At 39.8% G+C, this 20,554-nt stretch overlaps 1 protein-coding gene across 2 annotated transcripts in view; it reads left to right on the top strand.

The window, feature by feature from the left end:
* The window catches only part of LOC122993755 (low-density lipoprotein receptor-related protein 8-like), a 79,863-nt gene that overhangs the window by 33,155 nt on the left and 26,154 nt on the right, over nucleotides 1–20,554 (top strand). For both annotated transcript variants that reach the window (XM_044368172.1, XM_044368171.1), the window contains exons 4-6: nucleotides 6,398–6,526; nucleotides 16,162–16,551; nucleotides 18,860–18,982. In XM_044368172.1, coding sequence (XP_044224107.1) covers nucleotides 6,398–6,526; nucleotides 16,162–16,551; nucleotides 18,860–18,982 — 642 coding nt within the window. The remainder of the gene's footprint in view (nucleotides 1–6,397; nucleotides 6,527–16,161; nucleotides 16,552–18,859; nucleotides 18,983–20,554) is intronic.

Genomic DNA, 20,554 nt, shown 5'->3' with positions numbered 1-20,554 from the left:
GTCAAACAGAAGGAACTATTCTTTTTAAATCCACCATATTCCACCCTCAATTTGGTCTTCTGAGTGTTATGCCAGTTATAGTGGATTATAGATATTTCTCTGAGGGAGGTTTTGATGAAAAGTTCCTTCTCTAAACCTCTTTGTAGATATTGAGCTTCAAACTCTGCTGAAATTCTAATGGGGGAGTTAACAATAAAGCTTCGCCTTTTTATTGACTTTATAATGGGGGAAGATTGTCTTTGTAAAGATGTTTACATTGCACATGTATTGCACACACTGGTGCTAACGAGAACAGGCAAACACACACACAGAAACACACACTGAATCTACTGTATATATGCTATGTGAGTCTTATGTATAGTCTTCCAATTGAAAGTGTTGTTTTCCTGTTGACTCTTTCGTCTCTTTTATGATATTTTATTGCATAGTAAATTAATCATGTGTCACCACACCTGTCACATAAAGTAGTAATGTGATGCATCTTGGTTCTTTCTCTTGGCTGATCAAAATGCCATCAGAGCCCGGAGATGTTGGATTTTTGAGGCCAATACTGTTATTCAAATTTTATTTATTTTGTTACACAAACAATTAATATAACAGAGCTCATGAGTAAACACAGGTGTGCTTCTCCTGTACTGAATTTCAGTTGGGGGCTCTGTCTCGGATGGTGACGTGTCGATCTCACTCTTTTGTTAGGGTTCATAGTGACAAAGATATGCACTTAGGTGGAATTACAGTTTGAAGTTTGAAAAGTAAACTTCACTTAAAATTAAATCACTATAAATGATAACTACAAATAAAAGAACATGCAGCCCTACAGAATTCGATATTGAAGTGCATGAAGTCATGCCACAGTACATAACTTGCTAAATGCTCTTTGCTGAAAATAACCATTTCCCATATTGTAGTTTGCAAGCAGCAAGTGTGTTCTCCTCTGTACCGGATCTATAATTCAGAGAGGAGGACATGGCCACACTAACCCAACTTAATGAAGCAGTGAATCTAACTGTGACTCATGCTACATTCTCATGTCGCATTTTGTGCCTTTTTAGCTCTGAGGCAGAGCGGCCGAGTTATCCTCTAGAGCATCAGCACCCTCACATTGACCTACACAGGTGTACATGCTCACAGCACACAGATGCAAATACGCAGTCATTCACTGAGGCATGCACATAAATGCACACATAACAGGCATCAAAGCCTTTTAGCTATGTGCTGCAAAAGTTACCTGTGACAATTCCAGCTCTGAAACAAAAATTAAGATGCTAGTCCAGCCCTAGCAATGCAACAAGCAAACAGCATGGAGAGAGTGAGCGTTATCACCAAAACAAAAAACAGCTAATTTCTTAAGCAAAATGCAAATCCTCCTTACAAATAATCACATCATCACACAAGCTGTGTGTGCACTTCAGCGGAATACGGTGACAATGGGCCCACGTCAGCCACCTCCTACCACACAAAACCAACAAGATTTCATGTAAGCCTACACATCATGACAGCGTGCACACAACCATGCAACCATTAGCGACAGGCACTTCAGAACCATGGACAGTGAACAGCAGTCATGGCATTTTGGAACCCACCACCACAAACAAGTAATTATTATTAGTGTTAACAAGTAATATTATTAGATGGGTGCAGTGGCCTGTTAAATATATATATGTTATGATTTATTTGGGAAAACGGTCATTATGCAGAATTATTTACCAGTTCAGCAATCATTATGCACTGCTGAGTTGGTAAATTTACAGTTTGACCGTTAATTCAGCATTATGATCATTTTCCCAAATAAACAGTGGCAACCAGAATAAGATCAGTTGGCACGGTGCCCTATTAGATTTTAAATAACTTACCCTTTGATGACTGCATTACTTTCATTTCAAGATTCATTTAAAGTTAATCTTGAAAATGGTGTGGATACCGATATTCTCCTCACTAGCGGTAACTTTACTCATGGCTTCCATCGTGAACCAGCAGGATAGATAGCTAGCTAGTTTATCACCGTTTTTTTTCTAGCTAGTGATTCGCGCTCCCCACAGCGGATGGAACTTGTCAGAAAGTTAGCAATAACAAAGCCCACTCATTTAGAGGGATGATATGATCGGTCAGTTTTACTGTCATTTTAAATTAGTCTCTTTGAATTATTTTTGCTCGGCCCTCTGTAAATTTATAGCTGTACCACCATCTTCCCAGCAACTGCAGAGGCAGCAAAATTCTGAGGGGCTTCTTTCATTTAACCCTTCCAATAGAAACTGAGCAGGCAGGTTTGAAGGGTTTATTTCTTCATGAACTTTTAAAATTAGAACAGACGGCTTTTCAAATATTATTTATTAGAATATCTAAAGCTCTCTCTAAGGGCCTAGAGGGTCCTGATGGTTCCCCACTGGTTTAACAAACTGGAGGCAGCTGTATAAAGTCAGGCGGTCACGATCTGCTGAGCGCACAAATTCACATGTAAAAGCTGTCAGGATGAGTCACCACTGTACAATATCTATTAATGATTGAAAGCAGCAAAATAGACATTAAATATTTTACATTAGTATGCTGCAAATTGTTACCTCAGGAAGTCTGTGTCATGTTGTGGTGTAGGTGGTGGTTTTGTTATGAAGCTGAAGCAAATCAGTTCAACACATTTTCAGCCCTACAGTGCTTATTAAGGGTTCATGTATCACAGTATTATACTACATATCCACTGACAACTGACAAATTGAAGAATTTCTACACTTCTTCATTGACAGCCAGGTTTATGGTAAGAGGCTGTCAGCAATAACAAGGTCAATCGTGGTGATCAAATAAAAATTAAAGCTATTACACCAATGCGCTGCTGGGATGAATGCTGCCTCGGGTCTTGTAAAAGGTGATGAATTGTAAACAGATCTCCTGCCAAAACGCCACAGTGGAGATGAATCCTCATTTTTCACCCTGATGGTAAACAACAGCCAGGCAGTCGGTTTGTCTGAGTAATTGGCTTTTATTATGTTGCCTCCTCCTCAAGCAAAAACTCATTACCTATGTCTTTATAAAATCTATGGTTTCTCTAATCTATCCCTGTCAGAAGGAGCAGTGATGTAACACTGCTTTGTCGTAGTGAGGTTTGGTGTTCTGTGTTTGGATTTGGGAGGATCAGAGCTTTATTAAAGAGTCATTGGTTAAAAGGACAGGACAGCTCAACCTCCGCTTGGTGGATTCAGATTCTGCTCCACGCTCTCTCTGCCTGCCTTTCCCCCTTCATCTCTTTCCACTTGGTATGGAGGGCTTTGATTTTGCTTTAGGATAAGAATGTGAAAGGTCAGGCAGCATTTTGTCTCCTCATCTTTTTCCCCTTTATACAGTATCTTGCTCTTGACCTGACTTTCTTCTTATGGATTCCATTTTTTTTTTCTCAGATGCTGCCCTCTGTATTTCTCGTTTCTGTCCTCTGTTCTCTCTCATCACCCTTGCTTTCATATTCTCGGTCTGTTTCTTGTTTTCTGTCAGGTCCTCTCTGACCTTACATTGGTTTGAATTCCTTTAGACAGCATGTTATTACCTCTCTGAAAGATTCCACCTCCTCGTCTGTTTCATCTCAGAAATGTTTCTTTTATTTCCTCCCTGATCAGCCGGTCTGTCTTTTAGTTTTCAGACAGTACTCGGTTGTAATCATTCATTTTAGCCAATCATTCCTCCCTGTCTGTATTGCACTTGTTTACTCACTTTTTTTTTTACTGAAAGAGTGAATTATATCATAATTGTCTCTGTTGTGTACAAGAATAATTTTGCATTGTTGCAGTCAACATCAAATTCTGTCACACAGCTTAACTGGATAGTTTGTGTGCTGGTGACAAACTTCCTCAAACATGAATCAGAACAAGAAGAACTCATTAGAACTCATCACGTAAATAAATCATGAGGGTAGTAGCAGCCTTGCAGATGGAAGAGGTTAACTGTGACTTCACTCATGTCTTAGAGTAACCTTAACCTGCTGTTTTACTCTTCAGCAGTGTAACAGCAGGACATTGTGCTGCACAACGTTTTAGATCGATATAGTTGTCAAAAATGTCGAGTGACAAAGCATGAATTACAGTTCGCTTTTGTTCACTGCAATTTTTTCAGAACTACAATTTGTCGACTGTAAAATGGTGAATAGGTAGGTGTCACTACTCCCCAAGTAGAGCAATACAATGTTCCCCGAGCCTGAAGTGTTCTAAAGCAGGAACACTTCACGTCCCCCCGAGAGCACTGCAGTGGCCAGTGTTATTTATTTATTTATTTTATTTTCTGGGGTCAGGGCCTAGCTGCGTCAGCCATTTTTGCTGCTCGGTCTCCCAAGGCACCAGCTGTCTCTCCAGCCTTCCCTCCCCACCTCTCCTCTGTCACCCATCTATGCTGCAGGGACAGTTGCACACACAGAAATGAAGGGTTGGCAAACAAATCTTCATACTCAGACAACATCTAACGGTTTTTATCTGTGGGTGGTTACCTTATCTATCTGCTCGGTTGATGTATCAGCCAGTATTAGCTTATCACCGATCATTTGGATTGGATTATACAGTATGTTGTCCGATAAGTACAAAGAAAATGCAGTGCCAAAGTCACACCACTCCTCTTCTCCATTCGCTCCGCTGGCTCCCTGATGCAGTTTGCATCCAGTTCAAGACTCTTCAGGTCTTGAACTTTCCTTTGCCTCTTGACGATTGGCAGCCCTGTCACGGAAAGGATCTCGTGGTTGCTCATCTCAGTTGAGACTCTTTTCTGTTCTTGCCCCAGGGTGCACAATGGTAAAGTCAGGACAGGGGAGTCACTGCCCATCTTTCACCCAGTCTGAAAACCCAGCTCTTCAGACTACACCTCGACCATGCCAGCACTTCCATCTCATTTCTTAAAAAAAAAAAAAAAGATGATAATGTAGCTCTCCGATACTGTTTTGGCTGTTTATTTGGGAGAGTGCAGTTTTGATGAGATTTAGCTCTTCTGAATGCACTCTCATGTCTGTTAAATGAATGTATTGCATCCCGGTGGCTTAGCAGTTCCAGTAAGATGCACACCATATGATCACAAAGTGCCTGGTTTGATTCCAGCTAGGGACATTTATTTATTTATATGAGAGCATTGATATTGTAAATTACATTTTGGTTGGATACCAATAAAAAGATTTTTGAATAAACAAAATGGATATCAGACAAAATATCATCATCTGATTTTTAAACTCTCAAACATGATTATTGGTATTAGCACCAAAAATCCGATATTGGTCGGGCTATAATTTAATCTTTAAGGCAAATTAGCAGTATTATTCTGACTTTAAAGAAAAGGTTCTATTGGTAGATAATGCAACAACTTTACTGCACTTCATGCTATTATATAAATAATTTGGACACTGATCTCACAGAATATGAATTTACATTGTAGTAAATTGAAATCACAGTCATAAAAACCTACAAATGAACATTAAAGTCATTCATACTCAGAAAAATGCCTTGCAGATGAAAACTAAAATGTTCACTACAACTTAAGCTTACTCCGTTATTGTCAACAATATACAATTAATAATTAAAATCTCCTGCATATTGTATTTACATCAGATAAAAGGGAATTCAGTTTTAGCCTAAGTGCAGTGTTCTAACAAATGTATTTCTATATGAACAGATGTTATTTGTTTTGTTGTTTTTTTTTAGAAAGATGGCTTGGCAGACCTTCTCTCTGTCTGGTCCAATTACCCACCATACAGTTTACACCTAACATTGTTAGTGACAGCAGCAGAGATTCTGTTATAACCTCATAAATGGTATTCATTATGGAGCTTGTTCTCACTCATCATCCTACAAATGATCCTCTTCCGGCATTGTTTATTAGCTGTAACAATGCTGCCTCAGTGAGCTTGCATAAAAAAAACTCAAGAAGACCCTTGAAAAGTGTGCAAACTCACCTTTATATGCAACTGTGGAGGATGGTGATATTCTAAAATGCACTATGAAAATAAAACGATCAAAGATAAATGGTTTGCCATGTAGGTTGACCCTCTGATTTCATTCTGGGAGGCTTAAGGCTGCACTGTAAGCAAAGATGTATAATTAACAGCATGCTTCATATTAAACGCAATCTAATCTGGATCAAACCCATCCTGTGCCAACTAGAGCAGATTGGCAGGAAAAGGAGGAGGGGGCTGGGCTGTTCTTTTGCTTTTAAGCCAACTGTGCATTTGCTATATTTCATGATCTTTCTGCACGTCCCTTTAGTTGCAGTCCAGACAGTAAAATCAATTGGCGGAGTGGTGGAGTTTTGGATGAATTTTAACTGCATGGCGTGGGCGATAGAAAATCAAGTCCAGCGGTGTCTTGTACTTTGTTTTTGTTGCTGCCTTTATGGGACCATAAAACCAGTGCACTAATCTCCCTATCTCCTTTATCTCTGCCCACAGGCAAGCAGACGTGCCCTCCAGAGAAATTTGACTGTGGGGGATCCACCAACAAGTGTGTCTCGTTGTCATGGAGATGTGATGGAGAGAAGGACTGCGAGAACGGGGCGGATGAGGAAGATTGCGCGTCCGGTGAGTTCATCAGAGTCGGGGCTCAGTTCTCTACCATAATGGACCATTTTTCTCCTGCTGGTTTTACTTTTATTTTACACCGCTAAATGCATTTCAAGAAGGTATTTAAATTCATACAGTGACGATGTCAGAAGTTAAAGACGAAGCTTGAAGTCAGTAAAATAAAGGCCCTTGTAAGAACTCAGATTCCTTTTTGTATTTCTTTCGTATTCCTTTTTGTATTTTATAGGGTTTCATCCTTTCTGATCTCACTTATCATCCAGCGGCTTAAGACATTAAAGCACAGTAGGGAACGCTCTATATAATTAGAGTGAGTTTTGATTTAAGACGGTTGCACTTGACAACAAAGTCCCCTTTGATGTGGAAGGATGTTTGGTGTGGAATACCAGATATTTGGAGCTTTCTGTTGATTTTTTTTTTCAAGCTTCCTGTCATTACATTTCAAACCTTGAGTCTTTAGCCTTTCTACTGCAAGGGCCCTCAGAACCATCAGCAAAATGACATCACCTCCCAACCAGCCAATCAGACAACTCAGTCATCTGCTGCCCCCACCCCTCGCCCCCTGCAGGGACTATCCTTGCCCTACTTCTGAAGCGCCGTGAAGAATCAGCTTCTTCTCTTCTCTCTCTCTTGCCTCTTCACATCAAGAAAAATAGATTGAGGCAACAGAGCTGTAGGGGGTGTGATGTTTAGACTTTGAAGATTGAGCAAAATTGCATGTGGCGGAAATGCACAGAGGGAGAGGAAAAAAGCCATCCTTATTATCCTATATAAATGATGTCGTTTCCTCAGACATCCACACACACACACACACACACACACACACATACAGTTGTTTGTGTGTGTGTGTGTGTGTGTTGTGTTGTGACTGGCTGGCTTCTAAGCAATTAGTGTTTTATTTGTTTATAATATACATAATTTTGAGTTTTTATTGATATAAATCAGAGAAAGTGTCTTCTTGAATAGATATTAAGCCCCTTCCTTCTTAAAGATACCAGATTCAAGTGCTTGTCATGCTTGTAATTTGTTGTGCAACAAAGATATTTTTTTTCCCAGATCAGCCTGCAAAGTGGCCTGTCAGTGGCTTACCGTCTCCAAGTGGCCTCGCACACTCAAGTGGTCGTGATTCTATCGACTTTAGATCTAATGCCTTCTTAGCTTGGATGGCTTTTCACTGCACTGTCCATTGAGACCCAGTCTAGCCTGCACTAATCCTTTTTTCATTCTAATGTCTGTATTGATGCGGTAGTCTTAAGCTTCTCAGTGGTGACATGGGGGCAGGCGGCAGGCAGCCGCCCACCCAGGCAAAGGCCAAAATCCCTCCAGAGGTAAACTCCACTCAGCATGACCAGCAGGGAGAAGTCGACTCAGACACCAGCGCAGCACTGTACTAGGTAGCATTGCAAATTAAACCTATTATGTGCTGTTCGGGCCACTTTATCTGAACACTGATTGGGCTCAATGCCAGTTTGGAAGATTAAAACAAGGAGAAGAAGCTTTTAAATATTACCTCACTGCAGATGATTCTGAAGGTACGAGACATTGGTTCTTTAGTGTTATGTTTATGTCAGAGACTCAAGGAATGATATTCATATTGGACAATTCTGTATTACAGTTATGGCCAACGGGTCCAATGGTCATGCCAATTCAGGAGGTAGTCTGATGTCCATATAAGTGTGTATAAGTGTTTTAATTGCCTAAACGTAAGCAGACCTTACCCATACAGTTTTGGCCTTGCTTGGCAAAAAAAAACAAAAAAACATTTGCAGTGAACATTCAAATCCTTTAACAATAATCCATGTTTTACAGACTTGTCAAATCAACGTTCTCAGTGGCGAGTGTGTTGTGTGGTTAAAAGTGTTGTAAATGACACAAAACCTGTGTAAATACAAGCTTAAAAGAAGTCAATTCAGAGAATTAGAGCTGGCCATGGATGATAATTGGCTTATGTGTCAAAAACACAGCGTGTTGTATTACTCTAACGACTGCAGACTGAAGCCTTCAGATCTTTCACATTCACAGTCATGAAGTGTGGCGAGGGAGGAGTGGTGGAAATTACCAATTGGTCTGAGTACGCCTTAGTGTGTCTGTTCGTTGCGGCCTAGCTGTTGGTACAGGAGCATCTGGAGAATTCACTTCAAAGCGGCTTTAATTCTGCTGTATGTTTGACTTTAGAGTGAGAAGATAAATGAATGAAGATGTGTGAAATGATACAGCAGCAGTCGTACAAGAGCGCGAATAAAGCATTTTAGTAAACAGTTTATTGCATTTGCTCCTGTCAGCAATTTCAAAATGATGACTAAGGTTTCTGGGGTTTCTGTTTTCTTCATATTCCTGTTACATAGAAGTGATGGGTACTAAAGCACCACCTCTGTGTTAGAAGAGGTTTCAAAATAGTTCACCTCCACATTACCTCCCAGTATTACAGTACATACACCAGCATATGCTATAAATACATACATGTAGATACAGCATCCGGTTTATGGGACATGCCTCAGCTGCCGCCATATTGCAGTAGAGATCTGTCCACTTCACACGGTACAGAATGCCAGACTTTTGTGCTGCGTTTAATTGTGCCGCCGAGAGAAATGCCAAAACCAACAAACGAGGAATAACATTTAATAGGAGAGTCGTTATTTTACAACATTCTACTGTTACAAACATGTTTAATTTAATATACCATTGTCACTTTGGAAGATTTGTCTGATCCTGGTGAACATATTGTGGAAACTCAGGATGGCAATGACAACCATCAGCCTCATATCTTTGATTGTGAGCAGTTTTCACAAATTGGGGAAACACCAGATAGTAAAAGTTCAAACTCTGCAACAGCTATGTAATAGTGTTGCTCCAGGGTTATTAATGTTTTCCTGTTATAGGACTTTCCTATTGTGAATTTGAGTGAAGTGAACTTGTATCTTCCATATTGACAGCAAACCTGGATACAGCTACATGCACACATATGAGCAACAACTAGCGCCCAAGCACCTACCTGATGATCTCCCTCAAAAACTAAAAGATAAACAGTATTTTCACATTCACTAACTCTTCATGTCTCTCATATACAAACATGCAGCCCACAACTCATCTTTATTTTACACTTTATGCATAGTTTTTGTGAATAGTATGAGAAATGTCAGTAGAGTGTGTAAGAAAATCTGAATGTAAAGGAAAACAGGATTGTGAAGAAATATAAAATTATTGAGTCTCTATCTTCTGTATTCATAAAAATCATCATAGTAGTCATATCACAATGCAGTAGGGAAATAGAATAAACTTACAAAATAATTACACAAGGAAGATTATTTTGTAGTAATACCTTATTGTTACCTTGCATTAAAAATAAGTATTTTAGTATGAAAACCATATTTTTTTAATCAACTAAGTATTCTGTATTACGAGCATATGCAGCTAACTTGTTTCCTGTTTATAGTGATTTTTTTTTTTTTACAAACAAAAAACAAAACCTGACATATAAATCATTAATTGAACAGATTCAGTGACCTGGCGTCCTGCAGTGCTATGTAGACCCACCAGGAAGTTTATTCTGATTATTGTCATATCAAGTCACGCTCCACTTCACTGCTACTACTGGCTTTATTTATCCTCTCTGGGAAGTAAGAATTGATTAACTGGTCACAAATAATGACAGACAGGTAAAAACAGAGGACAAGAATCAGGTGTCTTGCTACTGTCAAACAAAAAGTGTCTGTGCTTTACTGCCAAAATACATGGAGTAGGGCACAAGCCTAACATTCGATTGTTTACTTTTGAAACCAATCTTCATTTTCAAAGAATCAAATTATCTTGAATAACTATGATCAGCAAAATAATTATTTGTTTAGTCTAGCTTTTGAATTCATACAAGTGTCAGAAGTTTGAATTACCAGTGCTCACACCAGCCTATGCAAACACACCAATAGGACAAACCCACCAGACTTGGTTAGAACTGCACCGAACCAGTAAGTTGTGAAAGCTCCCTCAACATACGCCTTCTTTGTACGGTCTCTCACACTCCTGCTTCTGTGAGCATACTCAGGTTTAATCCTGCTCACGGTTAACACACCATTCTAACATACTTTATACTTTCACTTGTATATTCCCAAGTGTGTGTGTGTGTGTGTGTAGAGGTTACACTCTCGAAACTGACAGAGCAGGAATACACCCAGTTGGCCCCAGTGCGCTCTGCTATTAGTAGAAATTTACACAGTGCATAGCCTGCCGCGTACTTGAAAAAGTAAATCTTACAGAGGCATCCTGCTAATTGAGTCATGTTGAATTATGTATTAAGTAGAATCTAGACCTCACCAGAGGAAGCTTTCCCTGATCAACATTACATTAAGCAGCAACTCTAGAGAGGCTCTGCAAGAAAATTGAACTGTGTCCTCAACCTTCAGTGATGTGGAGATTAATGTGCACTTACTTCCATCTCATCCTCTATTTTCTGCTCTTGGTTGTTACTGTAGATGAGAGAGTTGTCTCCTCTCTATTAGCTGTGTTTGCTCTGTAAATGTATGTGTGGCGTCACAGTAAAGGTCAACCACTGAGCAATTTCCCTGGTGAGGTAGTGTGACCTGTCTGAACTGGCAGGCAGTGTGAGTGTGAGAGTGTGTGTGTGTGTGTGTGTGTGTGTGAATGTGTGTGTTTCTACCTTTCTTGTCTTTAGCGGATGCGTGTGTGTGTATGTTCTAGTGACCTTGCTGCAGTAGAGCAAGGCTTTGGCTACAGTGGACCTCAGCTCCTTGTTCCTTCAGCCCATATTTATGAATATCTATGAGAATGCTAAGAGGAGGTTAAGTTGCTCAGACAGTGACTGATATGCTCAGAGATACTTGTGCAAGTGCAGATAAATAATAAATGACTCTAATTTTGCATGCTTACACACAACATGTATATCTTTCTTTTCATCTTGCGTCTTCCTTTCTCCCCCTTCCTCTCTAACCTGACGCGCCAGATGGTTTGTTACGCAGAACCATCTCAGAAGTCGTCCTTGGAAACTGTTTGGAAAGGGGCAGGCACTTTCAAAAAATACTTGGCAGGTGATTGGACCTCGTGAGGCAGCTGGATTCGCGACACTGATTGGCCATAACTTAAAGCCTGACAAGATGCATTCACACGTGATCTTGTGATGTGATCTCGTAACTTCCCCTCCTCCTGCACTTAAAATTATTTCTTTATCTTTCACACTTTATTCTGTCTCTCCGTCCTGTATCCTGACTCATCACGCGCACACACACACCACACACTACATCAGCTGTAATGCTAATGTGAGTAGAATGACCAGTCATCCCTTGCCTCTACATCTGAGCCACTGGTTGCCGCGGGCAACAATCTCCCATCATCAAAGCCGCTTGAAAAAGTAAAGTGGGTTACACTGTCAGCTCCTGACTACCACAGCGGTAGTCATAGTAAAGGTTCTCCCACCCAAGGAATTATAAAGACGGGGCAAGTTATGACTGTGTGCCACCAGTGTCAAGCTCTCTGTGAATTTAACATATTGATGGATTTTTGTATTAGTTATTCATTATAGCTGGCAAACAAAAGGTGTGTTTGCCTTGATAACAAAAAGTATTAAGGTCAGGTAGTCTGTAGAAAATTTCGTTTTGGTAATAAACTGTAAAAGTCAACTTTGAAAGTGATCAGCAGCAGTTTCAGAAAGAGAGCAGAAGGTGCTCATTTTAGTAGAATAAAAGCAGCACAGTCAGAACTCATACAGCCAATGACTGTAGATGTCTGCTGCGTTCTATGATTTGTGAATTAATTGTTGAATTATTAGTTTGTGTTACTTGCCTTTGTGCAATGTGCAACATTATGCCAAAAATGAATGAGTCAAAATAATGGTTTGTTCCACCTTTTTGTCAGCTTCTTCATTCCACCACAAGAGTCTGCAGCCATGCTAGTGTCTCTGTGAGGCTGTATTTGGTGCTTTGAGATACGAGGCTAACGTGTGAATTTAAAGCAGGTATCATGTTTAGCATGTTCATGCACGTGTTAACATGCTGACATTTGCTAATTATATAATATAATAATAAAGCTATTTTCTTACCTGATAATGGCACAAGATGAAAAAGGTGAGAGATCACCAAAGTCATTCCAGTTAATCTGTAGGGGGACATGAATGCCTGCACCAAAATGTCATGAAAATCCACCAAAGCAACAACTAGACATTTTACTCATTTCACCTCATGGTGGTGCTAGGGGAAAGTCAGGGGATTGTCAAAGTCATTAAGATTAGCCTTTGGCAACAGTGAATTTCTGTACTAAATTTCATGGTTATCAATCCAATAGTTGCTGCAATATTTCAATCTGGACCAAAGCGGCGGACCAACCAATGGAGTTTTTTTATAATGATGGTCTATGGGGAAAATGATTTTTAGCCCGCAGTACTGCGAGTTAACATATTTTAATATAGTTAACCAAAAAATTGGAATGTAAAATTTACATCTTTATTTTTGGTATGTCACTTGATTTGAAGTGATTTGATTGGCTGTAGTTCCTGTCATTGTTTTTTAAAGGTTTTGATTCACTGAAGGCCTCTTGATTGCTTTCTCTCACACTTACTGGTGGAACATGATTACCTAATCATCAGATGTGTTACTAGGATGTGGCCTCTATAACATACCAGTGCCTGTGTCCTACTATGATTGTTGATCTTGAACAAGGCCTGAGGGCTGAAATGTCATCTGAATAAAAGAGAAATACATAAGGAGCCAGAGTGTGTAACACTTTTTTCCTAATCTCAAGTCTACTTCCAGTGATCAGCACCTCACTACAACCCTTGGTATGCGTTACCTTTCCATTATATGCAGTACCGCAAGTTGCCACTGGGACAAATTGGCAGCAAAGCTGAGTGGCGGCACCACACTTAGATTCCTTACATCAGTACACTAGAGCCTCACTGCTAGCACGGCTAAAAACCTTTGATTTGAATATAGTTTAATAATACACACATATATGCATAAAAGGTTGTGTAACATTACAGCAAATCCATAAGTATCTATAAGTATACATAAATACAATCTACATACTTAACATGCAATGTATGCATATATACAGTGTATACACATCCATTTAATGTTCATGGTATTTCCAGCTTTTGTTTAAAATGCCAAAACTTAATTATTTAGATAAATGGATAATAAATCTGAAAAAACAAGCCACTCAGTAAGATGTTGGGTCCCACTGCAATTTATTTATCATTTAAAACCCACAGACTTGTACAACATCATAGACAGGCGCTCTGTGGGCTCAAAGTTGCTCAAAAGTCTGAAATTCATTTACTCAGTGCCCCCAGTGGAAAACAAAGTCTCTCTCCAGTGTAACCAGGCCACTCATGTACATTACTAATGGTCTTCCCCTTGTGTAATAATGTACATGTCTATTGAATCTCCTTAATTATTTAGTGCCAAATTAGTTTGGAGTAAGAGTAGAGGCATAACAGGGACAGTAGTTATAAAACACATCAGAATCAGATGGAGCTTGTTTAATATTAATGAGTATAAACCCTTTCACTGAACTGAATCTACAACACTTGTTTTCCGTTTCAGTAGCTTTCCCCGTGCTTCTGTGGCAATCATGTCAGTACCAGTGAATTAATTAAACACAGATGTTTGCAACGGAGAAAACAGATAGTGACTTTAACATATGGTATAATTACATAGTATAGTAATTAGGACACTATCTTGCACGTAGGAATGCCTATTATTTTCCACTCTACTAGAATATTTAATTTCTCTTTATAGCTGGTTTTGATCCTGTTAGCTTTTAGTGTTTTAAACAGCCTATTGAGGACAACCACGCAGCTTATCATTATTTTTAACAATGGTTAAATTCTGATGCTTTAATTCCTATTCAGAGTACTGGTCTGATCCCTGATCTACGCATCAGTACCAGTGGAAAAAATATGTATGAACATAAAATCTTGACTCTAGGATCAAACCAAGTACTGCTAAAGGGTATATGTAAGGCAGTTGATGTGTGGGAGATGTGAGGTGTATCCTGCAGGTCACTGACAGTATGCTACTACTTCACAATGTGCTGATTCTGTGTAAAATGTTTTAAAACAGCAATTGTTTCCAGTAACCAGCCTTAACAGCCAAAGGCAGCGGTGTCGAAACTGAACTCCCTGTGGTTTGTGTAAATATCAAATTATGCTTCTCCCTGTGCTGGCCTGTGGCCTCTGTGCAGCTGTAGACTCTCAGTTGGAACCCCGACTCTCTTCACAACTGGAGTGCTTTTGGCCAGACTGAAGAGAGACAGAAAGCTAGAAAGGGTAGAGAGGAAGAGAAATGAACTTACAGGAGCCTTGAGGTTGACTTTGTGAGGAGGAGAGGTACAGTACAAAGGTTTCCCTCTTTCATAGAAAGACTTTAATGCAGGAAAGAACAATGTTTATTAATACCCTACAAAGACAAAATGCGGTAACTAAATATTTGGTCAAAACTTGAGTCAAGACCAGACTTTTTGATATAGTTTAAATCTTATTATGCCATAGAAATGTTTAAATCTTGAAAAAACAACATGTAAAAATGTGCAGGAACTACCAAACTGATGTATGGCCCAGTTTACCCACTTCCTCCCACATATTTTCTGTAATTGAAACATCTATTTTGATTCTCTGATATCATAGTAATTGAGTTTGATATATAAATAATAAATAAGGCAGTAGCTAAATATATAATGAAGAAAAAAAATAACTCCAGATAAACTAGCTTGCTAAAAGCTAACTAGCATAGTTTATCAGACTGACAACAACTGCCATCTACGCCTCTGACTCTTGGTGAATTGTTGTGATTTGGTGAGGTTACGCTACATTTAAATCATATATTTAAATGTATTAAATTGTAGATTCATTGTCAAATGGACAAGCTGAAAAAGGTTGTTTGTACTTTGCAAGCTTGTGACAATAATGTTTTAAATATTTTGGGAGAGCATGGGGTATTCAGCTTAGAAGACATGACTAGGTAGTCTTGGAACTTCAAATCATTTTTCTCAACTTCACTGTAACCTATAGCATGTTGGCATTTCAGCTAATAACAGCATATTGATAACCAATCTGTCCTTGTTGGTCCCGGATAAGAGAAAGAAAAGCCAGAGAGCAGACAAAGAAAGCAAACACACTAGAAAGATAGCCATATTTTGACAGAGGAGGAAGTACCGCGTTTTAGATCCATCACAGAGAGAGGAGAGGGACCGGCTGATGACATAGAGTGCTCTATTATCTTTCTCTCCAGGAGATGAAGTCTCTCACTATCTTATTGTGATAACCACCGACATCCTCTTCTCCACCGCTCTTTCTGTCTCCTCCCCAGTTATGATATCAATATTGACTTTCAGTCTACCTGAGAAAATGTCCCTGTATTTCACTCACAGGGGCGCTTCGAGCTAAATGCTATTTGACATTGACACAAGCCAATAGGATTCTCATCTCTTGTCTTACTTTCTCTCATCTTCCTATACCTGTAGCCAATGTTTAAGATGCGTCTTTCTGATTGTGAAATTGAGAGCAGATCCATAAAACTGTAAATAAATGCGACACCCTCGTTTGCTTCCATGTTGATAAGGAAGAAGATGCAGCCCTCGTTCGCTGCTCGAACATCTTCCTGAGGTTTTTCTTCTTTCTCTTGGTACTCCAGATGCCAAAGCCTGCCCCAGCGGGGAGTTCATGTGCGCCAACCGCAAGTGCTTGGCCACCGTCTACGTGTGCGACGGTGACGACGACTGTGGAGACGGCAGCGATGAGCTCAAATGTACCTCCCCTCTGACCTGCGGGCCCAACCATCTCCGCTGCAACACCTCCGAGTGTGTGCCACTCATGTGGAGCTGCGACGGAGACCCCGATTGCTCAGACAGTTCAGACGAGGGGCCGGAGCGCTGCGGCGGCGATGGGGTCCCGTACCTGACCAACCGCCGGGCCAACTGCACTGCCGGGGAGTTCCGCTGTGCCAACGGGGAGTGTGTGCGGCTGACCTGGAAGTGTGATGGAGATCCCGACTGCAAGGATAAGTCTGATGAGTCTGACTGCCGTGAGTTTTTGTCTTGTTTCGTGTCCTCGCCTCCCTACACTTATGCTCCCCTGTGTAGTTTTTTTTCCTTTCTCTCTTTTATTTCACAAGACCATATTCATGTTCTCTATTGTGTCAAGACTTTCTCTCCACCCATGTTCAAAAGGCTGTCCTCTGCTTGCATTGATACAGCACAGTGCTCCTCTTTCTGTAAGTGTTTTCCGTACAGAGAATATGTATCTGGGTCGAGTAGTTTTAGTAGAACAGAGATCACTACATATGTAACCACGGTTCTCTGAATGAAGAAACGACATCCCAATTTAGCACTACATACAAATTCTAAGCAAGTTTTGAATGTGTAGTGTGTTCAGTCTGTGGTAGGAGGCATACTAATTAACAACAGATTTTCAAATGTGCTGTAAATGTACATTATTATCCCATAATACAATGCACAAAGAAAATAGAGGAGCAATTCATAGCTGCTAAACATGAAATCAAATTGCAAATGTTGGGAAAACAGCTCAAGAGAGATATAGGAAAACAAGGAAAGATTATCTGGTAGTAGATTTTAAAACTGGGATTTGAAATTCCATTTGCACACATATGCACGCATCATTTCCTGTTTGTACAAAACTAGTAAAATGGATTGACTATAAATGAGTATACAGTACAGTCTGTGTACAATTAGTATGTAGTATGAAAGTAGGACACAGTGCGTTTCCTCAGCTTGGTGCCGCCTGTAGAACCATAGTTACATATAAAAGCTTTTGTTCTTGGTTACATTAGTCTGGATATCTTTTCAATTTTCATTTCTCATTTAAATCTAACAGGTCATGATATTTCTGGGTTGTTTTTGTTTATTTGATTCTTCATATACTGCATTACCACTGTGAATATTTTAACCAGTAGCATACATAGTATTACTTATCTTATCTATCCATCTTGTTCAACGATAGCTGCAGACCAATCAAATTTTAACACATTCAGAAGTAATTACGCTGAAGGTCAGTTTTACTTTACTTTCACGATATTAAACCTGTTTTCTCAGGGATCGGAAGAATCTCAGCAAACAATATTGCCTCCCTCATCTGAGGTGTTACTTTGTCATTTAGCACATTTCCCCTAAATGTCTGGTTAAGAATGTGTTTCTGTTGATAAACGCCATGTGAAGATGGGGCCTTGTGATAAAACAGGTTTTCCTATTAGCTGGTCATGGATGAGGGAGCCCTGAAGCTCTTGTCTCACTAAGCTCGAGTGTGAAGCCCAGATAGTCTCACTATTCATTATCAAGATGTGCGGTGCACACATCAAACCCACCTCTCGCACTCTGTGGTGTCATATAAGCAGCACTTAGATGAGATTGATGTTTTGTTAGCCAACTGCATCCCTGCATTAAGGGAGAGGCCCGGAGACAGTTAAAGGCACAACCATGTATTTGTCCAGAGGCTACAGAGCAACCCCTCAATGCTTCTACCTTCACTATCTTTCGTACGAGGATTGCTTTGCCATAAAAAATTTAATTTTCTGCCAACTCTTCAGCTGAAGACAAATGCTATTGCTGTGATGCATCAATACATTTCTGACTTTGTCGCTACTCTGTTCTTATAGAATATATACAGCATGTGCATGTGTCTGTATGCAGGTTATTAAGCCAGTCAGATATATAGATTTCTAAATACAGAGAAACACATTAAAGAGAAAATTATGTTTGTGTGGTGTGTATGCATGTGAATAAACATGCGTGTGTCCAGCAGCAGCCCTGTTTCATTCCCTCTCTCCTGCTCATCTTGTGATAACACTAAATCATATTTCACTCAACCATATATATTGCTTTTTAGTGTGGTTTAGAGAGAAGTTATATGAGCACACTGGGCCCCCTTGATGAAAAGCTTGTCTGTGCTTGGGGTATTAATGAAATTTGCCGTAGCTTCATGCAGCCTCCATCTTTGCGTTACTATATTGAAAATCATTCATCACACGCCCTCAGGTTAGCTGTCTCTGTCCTAGGCAGCACCTAACGCAGGCTGCGAGGGGATAGATAGAAGTATGAAGACGTTTATGTTATTGCGTTTTTTTGATTTTGTGCATGCTTCTACAAAAAGGTTTTTTTTTAAACCACGTGTTTTGGGGCATGTCTTGCAGTTTTTTTTTAGACAGGTGAAAGTTGAGAGGCTCATGAAAGACTGATGGGGTGAAATGCAACAAAAGTTCTTGTGGTTTGGATTGGACCCCAGGATGTTGTGTTCCTCTTGAAAGGATTAAAGGGGATTTAAAAGTCCAATTCCATGTGTGTGTGTGTGTGTGTGTCTGTTTGTGTACCTCTTTACAGCCCTGTTGACGTGTCGTCCCGATGAGTTCCAGTGTGGTGACGGTTCTTGCATCCACGGCACCAGGCAGTGTAACAAAGTCCACGACTGTCCTGACCACAGTGATGAATCCGGCTGTGTTAACGGTGGGTTCACCTATTTCATCTGTCTGGCTGTCTGGCTGCCAGAATATGTCCTCTTCTCTGCTTATTCACTTGTCTTCTTCTTTTATGCTTGTGTCTGTTTAAATCTGTCTGCCTTTTTGTCGTTCTGTCTGCAGGTAGTCACAGTAGAAATGCCTACCTGTGTAATAATGATACACTGTAGCTGCTTATGATGAAATATAAAATAAGAGGATGTTTGAAATGGTGATTATTTTATAGCTACAGGATATGATCTGTATAATACTGTTGACCAAAGCCTTCTAGCTATATTTGTTGTTGACATTAAGATCATTTATAGAGATAAAAGTGTAGTTGTGTAAGTGTTTTTCATCTAAAGTCTAACTTTACATTGTGCACAAATGAAACAAAAATCAATGAATAGCGAATATGAGTTATGTTGTAATCCTTAAGATTTCAGTCCTGGTTGATTTGGTGACACCTGTGTGTACTGACGGTAACAGCAAGTGTGGATTACAGTAATGCTGCAGCAAGCTGAGGCGCTGCTTTGTCAGGAAAACAAAAGACGAATGACTGATACATCTGTTTACAGTGCAGCTAAACAAACTCATGTTTTAATAAAGAATCCAGCCAGTAATCTACCTTTTTTTTTTTTCATCACACCATGAGCAACCGTGATCTGATTTCATGCACGAAGCGAGTAGTTTTCCACACAGCAGTAAAAGTAGTGCTTATCTTGTTCCATTACCACACCTGCAATTTTTAAAATCAAAACATCAAAAACATCAGAAACCAACCTCATCTTGTATTACAGAAGCATTTTTCATGAATGATAGTGATCAGCCCTAAACCGTGATGACAAATACATTGAGTTTCCACCAGTTTCGCCAGTTGAGTTGAAGGCTTTTAAGGTGAAGCAGCAGCAGCAGTAGGAAATGTTGGGTTTGCTCTGATATGGTGTAAAGAGAGTGAAGATTAAACAGTGAGGCTGGTATTAATGAAATCAAATTATGCATGTGTGGTTTCCTCTCAATCCCTTGTGTGTGTGAAGGCAAAGGCAGACTTCACCACTAACAATGAAAACTACTAGATAGAGAGCTAATTACAGAATATAACTACACTGAACGGCCATGACAGAAAAATGCTGACCATAAATAGTATCGAAAATTGGTTTTGATTTCGTGAAAATCACAAGAAACTTCTATTAAAGAAACTAACCTGGGACTTTTCTGGACAAATTATTGTTGAATGCATTAAGGTTTCTTCTCATTAAAGGGGAGTTTTTCCTCACCGCTGTCGCCAAGTGTTTGCTCATGGGGGGAATGTTGGGTCTCTGTAAATTAAAGAGTACTGTCTAGACCTGCTCTATGTGCTCTGAGAACCTCTGTTGTGATTCGGCGCTATATAAATTAAATTGACTTTACTTGACATCTCTAATGGCCACTGATGTCATGTTGTGTGGATCCACTGCGGTGCTTTTTGTGAGCCAATTTCATGACTTTTTCCCTCTTCTGACTATGATGCATAATTTACCAGCGTACTGCAAAATAATTTTTCAGGAAATTAAGCAGTGGCCCTGTGAAACTGGACCAAATT

The sequence above is a fragment of the Thunnus albacares genome, chromosome 12, assembly GCF_914725855.1.
Source record: "Thunnus albacares chromosome 12, fThuAlb1.1, whole genome shotgun sequence".
NCBI lineage: Eukaryota > Metazoa > Chordata > Actinopteri > Scombriformes > Scombridae > Thunnus > Thunnus albacares.
Note: the sequence above shows the minus strand (reverse complement) of the source record. Positions and strands in the feature narration are given on the sequence as shown.